General features: G+C 57.1%; 3 protein-coding genes across 3 annotated transcripts in view; 2 read left to right on the plus strand and 1 right to left on the minus strand.

Annotated features, from left to right (window-relative positions):
- Positions 1 to 172, plus strand: part of SDRG_05455 (hypothetical protein) — a 6,293-nt gene extending 6,121 nt beyond the window's left edge. Inside the window, exon 3 of the mRNA XM_008611170.1 lies at positions 49 to 172. Within this exon, the coding sequence (XP_008609392.1) occupies positions 49 to 108 (60 nt within the window). The 3' untranslated portion in view covers positions 109 to 172. The remainder of the gene's footprint in view (positions 1 to 48) is intronic.
- Positions 154 to 1,608, minus strand: SDRG_05456 (chitinase). Its single transcript, XM_008611171.1, has one exon. It carries the CDS (start codon positions 1,589 to 1,591, stop codon positions 281 to 283), a length of 1,311 nt encoding a protein of 436 aa, XP_008609393.1. The 5' UTR covers positions 1,592 to 1,608; the 3' UTR covers positions 154 to 280.
- Positions 1,609 to 3,762: 2,154 nt separating this feature from the next.
- On the plus strand, positions 3,763 to 5,523 carry SDRG_05457 (hypothetical protein). Its single transcript, XM_008611172.1, has 4 exons — positions 3,763 to 3,847; positions 3,898 to 4,519; positions 4,569 to 5,102; positions 5,157 to 5,523. Exons 1-4 carry the CDS (start codon positions 3,772 to 3,774, stop codon positions 5,410 to 5,412), a joined length of 1,488 nt encoding a protein of 495 aa, XP_008609394.1. The 5' UTR covers positions 3,763 to 3,771; the 3' UTR covers positions 5,413 to 5,523.
- The last annotated feature ends 369 nt before the right edge of the window (positions 5,524 to 5,892 follow it).

A 5,892-nucleotide genomic window follows, 5' to 3' on the forward strand; every position in this document is an offset into this window, starting at 1 on the left:
TACCACAATGCCGTCGACGGCGTTGAACTTCTTGCGACGTTTACCGAGATCGCGGTCGCCGTGCACGCCAAGACGGGGCTGGTCTCGCGCAGCGCAGTACCGTACTAGCAGGCTGGGCAGCGCTCGGAGTCAAGGAAGGAATTCGACGACTGAAAGCCAAAATAAAGTTTTTCTACAGTCGAATTACAAAAGAAAACACATAGTCGCATTTGTTAACTTTGATGAGACTGCAGTACGTGCGAGGACAAGGACCGGACATGCTGTCCGCACAGCTCAGGTCTTAGTTGCCGCACCATTTGAAGGCACTGTTGGTCGCGCACTGCGCTGCGGTCCAGCCCACAAAGCACGCATCGGTGGGCGCGTAGTAGCAGTTGGTACAAGCACCGCACGACGGCTTGGGCGCCGACGTCGATGGCACGGGGGTCGGCGTCACGGTCGGTGTCACCGGAGCAGGTGTCACGGTCGGGAACACGGACGTCGGTGTCGGCGACGCGGTGGGTGCAGGTGTCACCGGCGATGCCGTCGGCGTGGGTGCCGGACCACCCCCGCCAAGGCCGTCGAGCGCTTGGCGCACCGGCTTGGAGAAAGCGTAGCCGTCGTAGCTATCCCAGTTGATGCTCCACGTCATGACACCGCGGTACGTCGGGTACGTCGTCTTGGGCTTGATCGTATCGCAGCCGACCCCTTGGACGAGGCACGTGAGCGTGCGCTTGACGGTCTCGGGCGTCACAAAGCCGCGCCCAGCCGACTTGGGTCCTGACGGCACACCGAACGAGACCTGGTCCGGACGCAGACCGTTGAACTTCCAGCCAGCGCCATAGTTGGTCTGGAACCCCTCGATGAGCATGAGCGAGCCGCCGACGAGGCAGTCGACCGTGCCTTCGTTGAGCGTGCGGCCGTCCGTGTAGACAAAGCCGCCGTTGTTGTAGTACTGGACGTGGATCTGCGTGAGCTCGTTGCGGAGTCCGTCAATGATCGGGAGGTAGGCGCCCCAGATACCGCCGTACGCGCCGTGGCCACCTTGGACGTACGGATGCTCGGGCGCCATCGAGAGGTAGAACGAGTCGCCGATCTTTTGCTTGAGCTGCTTGACACCGGAAATCAAGTTGTTGATGATCGGGAGACCTTGCGAGACGCCGTTCTCCAAGTCCAGATCGATGCCGTCAAAGCCATACTTGGTCAGGATACCATGGACGCTCGAGACAAAGTTGGCCGTCTCAGTCGCATCGCTCAGCGAGACGGCGCCGTCTTGGCCACCGAGCGAGAGCACGATGGTCTTGCCGGCAGCCTTGAGCGCGGCGACGTCCTTGATGAACTGCTCCTCCGAGCCGGCGGCCGGGTCCAGCTCAAAGCCGACCTTGCCCTGACCGAGCGACGACGCGAACGCAATGTTGATGACGTCCCAGTCCTTGGAGATCTGGCTCAGCGGGTATGTGGCGCCCGACGGGTTGGGAAAGTTATGCCAGTAGCCGACGAGCGGATGCGTCGCGACCTTGTTTTGAACGCTGTTGACCCACGGGTATGACTCGGAGTGCACTTGGGTGGCCGAGGCGACCGACGCAGCGAGCGCGAGGACAGACACAATGTTCATGGAAGCGTGTGCGCGGCGATGGAAAATGAAAAGTGAGTTGCAATTCCCATAGCGAGATCCAAGACTTGGGTCTCAACTCGTGTTGCAGTCGAATCGTGGCTCTGAGAATGCACTTGTCCAATATCAAACTCACTACAAAAGACGGCAAACGTCGTTGTCGCTGCTCTGCCACGATCGCAAGTTGAAGTTGGCATGGTCATCGACAAACTCTTTGGGTCGACTGGTGCCGCGTGATGCGCTCCTTCTTCCGATGCTTCAAGCTCATATGGTGCGACGACGCTGAGTATTGTCTACTTTGACAAAATGGAGCGATCACAGGGCTGCGATTCCTATTGAAATCACACTGTAATCGTGCATACAACTGCATTTCACAGTATTCAGCCGAGTCATGGTTCCACTCTTTCACGTCGAGGTATGGAGGGCATGCGAGCTGGACATGCGGTATGTCAAGAGTCGCAATTTCTAGGTCATGGAATACCATCATCAATCCTTGGCAAGCGATCTGGTGTGGAGCGGCAGCGTGACTGTGCTCCGTAGAGTAAAGGCCACAACGTCCATCAGCCATAGCGCCGTTTGTCAAAAAAAGTCTATAGAACTTAAGCAGGTGTATTGGTTGTCTGGGAGTTATCATATTCTGACATTTTTGTGCGTAAATCTCACCTGCCGACATAAAACCCGCCTTGAAACGTGCACCGCAAATATTAAACTGCTGAGCCTAACAGCTGCCTTCATGATGGAGACACATCTGCTATTTAGGGGTGGGGTTGGTCTATTCCATCCAGTCTGCCCCTTCTATGCTGGAATAATCGAGCGTGATCGGCCCACGCTTTTTGCGGCAGAACGCCTGGTTCATACTCAGAGACTGATCCCGACCAGTTGCTCCGACTTTCGGTTTGACAAGCGTCCGACAAGGCCTGGTTATGGACCCTTGATTCTGATACGCAGTAATGTGGGACGATCCTTCCAGCCTCACGAAGCGCGGCAGTACCATCGATATATTTTGGGCAATCTAGAGGCTTATTTTTCTGACAATGCTCTGTCAGACCCAGCGTCGTCGTGTGTGGCTAGCCACATTGTAGGCGCTGGTACGGGCCTTGCACGTCGATCGATGCCTAACGCGGCGGCAGTCTCGTTGATGCTACATCCAACTGCCCCGCGCACTTGAAGAGAAATCGAGGCGTGGGATGTTGGTTGTTCTGCCACAGGGCAGTGACTTTGAACCGCACCCGTCACTTCACAACGCGCCTAGTCCTGAGCATGCGCCCCTTTGCCCTTCTCGTTGCGGTCGCGGCCCTTGCTGCCACGACGCTGGTCGATGCGGCCAACCTCCGTGCTACTGACGACAAGCCCGATACGTACCCATGGGTCAACAGCGCAGACGTCGGCCAGCGCGTCGCGAGCTCAGATCCGAGCGCCGACACCTACCCGTGGGTCAACTAGGAAGGTCTGGGAGCTGCTGTGTGTATAAACGTTCATGTTCCTTGTCTGCGTACAAGTCTGTCTACAAAGCGGTGCCAGTCCTCGACTACTATACCATGTCCATGCCGATCACCAGTGCAACCACATTTGCCATAGCAAGATAGCTATGAGAATCCATACATAAATCGTTGAACTTGTCCTCATCTCGCTTGCACATCACCGAGCCATCTTCTTGAAAGCCCAAACCACAAGGGCAGCTTCGAGTGCGAACATATATACACACTTCACACTCTAGCTTCTCCATCTCGAAACGACATACTAGTATACCTAGTCGTGCTGAATTTGCCCACCGACGTTCCTATGTCCACGTCGTGCAGGCAACTTACCACACCGCCCATACGAACCCACCCATATCTTGACACATCATAGCGCAATATTACCGTATAAAACACGTCAAGAATGTCCGAAGAAAGTTTGGTCCCATTATCTTGTTTCGATCCGTCAATAGCCGTGTCACCTCAAATCAACAGCTTGACCTTATATCAACCCTCATGTACACCGCGTCTAAGTTGCTCTTGCGAGAGGCAATGTCTTGGTGCGTGGGCGCAGCACGTTTCGGCGTGACATCCTTTTTACCGTAAACACAATGTAAAATCACCGTCAAAACAGCGTTCTTGACGTCCTATCGCCGTCAAGATACCGGCGCCAGCTGGTCCATCGCTATCGAATCTCGCGCATCATTTTCGCATCCGGCAAGCCCCATGCACGAGACGCACGAAGCGACCCGTGCGCTCTTGTCGCCGGCTACGTACCGCCAGCACCCACTCTCGCGACCAGGTACACGCACCTCTCGCATGACCTTGATGCAGACAGGCGGTGATGCATAGTCGTCCGCGGGACAATCGCGATATGTGTGCTCGTGGCTGTGCTCGCTTTGGTCGCGTGGGCAACACTCCCGGATTTACCACAAAGTGCCATGTCGGTTCCGGTCCTTTCCCGCGCCGACTATGACGACCTGATTGACCCCGAGACGGCGCCCACGCTGCTGACGTTGCTGGCGATCGGCGACTGGGGCGGCACGCTCGGGAAGGAGATGGGCGACCCGGGCTCGTGCTGTGTCATGTACAATGGGTCGGTCGACACGCGGTCAAATCGATATAAGGTCGACTTTTATGCGCAGGCGTACGTCGCGGACCTCCTGGCGGCGTCCGCCGCGCAGCTCTCGCCCGCCCGCATCGTCTCGCACGGCGACAACATCTACTGGGTCGGCGTCGGCATGGACAACGCAGCGTACCGTCTGGAGCAGACGTTCGAGGCCATGTACGACCAGCCGTCGCTGCGCCACATCCCGTGGCTCAACGTCGCAGGCAACCACGACATTGGCGGGGCCAGTTTCATCTGCGGCGACAAGGAGCCGTACTACGAGTGCAGCAGCGCAGACGAGCTCGTCGCGTACTTGGATCGGCGCTTTGAAGCACAAGCCTCGTACAAGAGCCCGCACGGCGACCGGTACCGTTGCGTGTGCGATAACCCTACATTGCGATCACTGTGTGTTTAGCTGGGTGCTGCGCGATCACTACTACCTGGAGCGCATAGTGCGGGACAAGATTGTCGTCGAAGTGTACAACATCGACACCAACAACGCCGACAACCACGGTGGCGCGTCCGTCTGCTGCCAGTGCTATGGGTACGCGGCGAAATACGGCTTCAACGCGGGCGAGTGCGACGCCGCGACCCGGGGCGACCGCGGCTGTGTCCTCGGCAACACGGAAATGTTTGACGCGTGCATGGACCGCATCGACAGCTGGGCCGACGACTCGTACACGCGCATGGCGGCGGACCTCGCCGTCTCGGACGCGGACTTTACGCTCGTCAACACGCATTTTTCACCGCATTACCACATGGCACCAGCCAAAATGGCCCGCTGGATCGAACTTTGCGAGCGCTTCAAGGTCACTGCGTGGCTCAACGGCCACACACACGGCTTCAACCACGACATTGGCATATGGGGAATTCACTTCTTCATGAACGGCGGCGGTGGCGGGTACTTCACCGCCAACAACCCGATCGTGACGACGCCGACGATTCAAAAGTACGTTCTTATTCCTTAAATGGGATTGAGTCGACGATACTTATTGATGGATAGTCAATGGCTCGTGGTCGGGGAGCCGTACGGCTTTCTCGAGCTCAGCTTTTCGCGCGACTGGCTCAAGGTGCAGTTTGCGACGTTTGATTCGGACTGGCGCTTTGGCGGCTTCGACCTGTCTGAGACGACCGTCGGCGGCGTCGCGCGCGGCCACTGCTGGTTCCTCCCGCGTGCCAGCGCTGGCGTGTCACCCGTCGGACTCGAGTGCAATGCGTCGTTCAATGGACCAATCGGTGCTCCCTTGCAGTGGCGTTAAATTCCGATTGGGTGGTCTTTTGGTCTAAACATTCGAGAAAAATGGATATACAAAACGTCTTTATCCAGGTTTAACACTGTAAATATGCGATACAAAGATGCATGTAACTAGGAAACGATGTACTTACCACGCGTCGGATGATGACGAGGCATCTGTCGAGCCCGAGTTGCTGGTCGAGTCGGATCCACTGTCGGACGACCACGAGTCGCTGCCGGCGTCAGACGGAGAAATTGTGGGGTCGTCAATGATTGGCTCGTCGGAAGTCGCACCGCACCATGTAAAGACTGCGCTCGTGGCGCACTGCTCGGCGGTCCAACCCACAAAGCACGCGTTGGTTGGAGCGTAGTAACAGTTGGTGCACGAGCCACACGACGACACTGGGGACGGCGTGCTCGGTGTGGGCATGTCACTCGAGGGGTTAGGGGTCGGCTTCATCGTTGGTAAATCTGACGGTGCGTCCGTAGGCTCATCTGACGGCTC

This window comes from Saprolegnia diclina (assembly GCF_000281045.1).
Source record: "Saprolegnia diclina VS20 unplaced genomic scaffold supercont1.14, whole genome shotgun sequence".
NCBI lineage: Eukaryota > Oomycota > Saprolegniomycetes > Saprolegniales > Saprolegniaceae > Saprolegnia > Saprolegnia diclina.

Coding starts and splice junctions, on each gene's coding strand:
- SDRG_05457 (XM_008611172.1), top strand. CDS start 3,772: ATGCACGAGACGCACGAAGCGACCCGTGCGCTCTTGTCGCCGGCTACG. Junction 3,848..3,897: donor GCACCCACTCTCGCGACCAG/GTACACGCACCT, acceptor GGTGATGCATAG/TCGTCCGCGGGACAATCGCG. Junction 4,520..4,568: donor AAGAGCCCGCACGGCGACCG/GTACCGTTGCGT, acceptor CTGTGTGTTTAG/CTGGGTGCTGCGCGATCACT.
- SDRG_05456 (XM_008611171.1), bottom strand. CDS start 1,591: ATGAACATTGTGTCTGTCCTCGCGCTCGCTGCGTCGGTCGCCTCGGCC.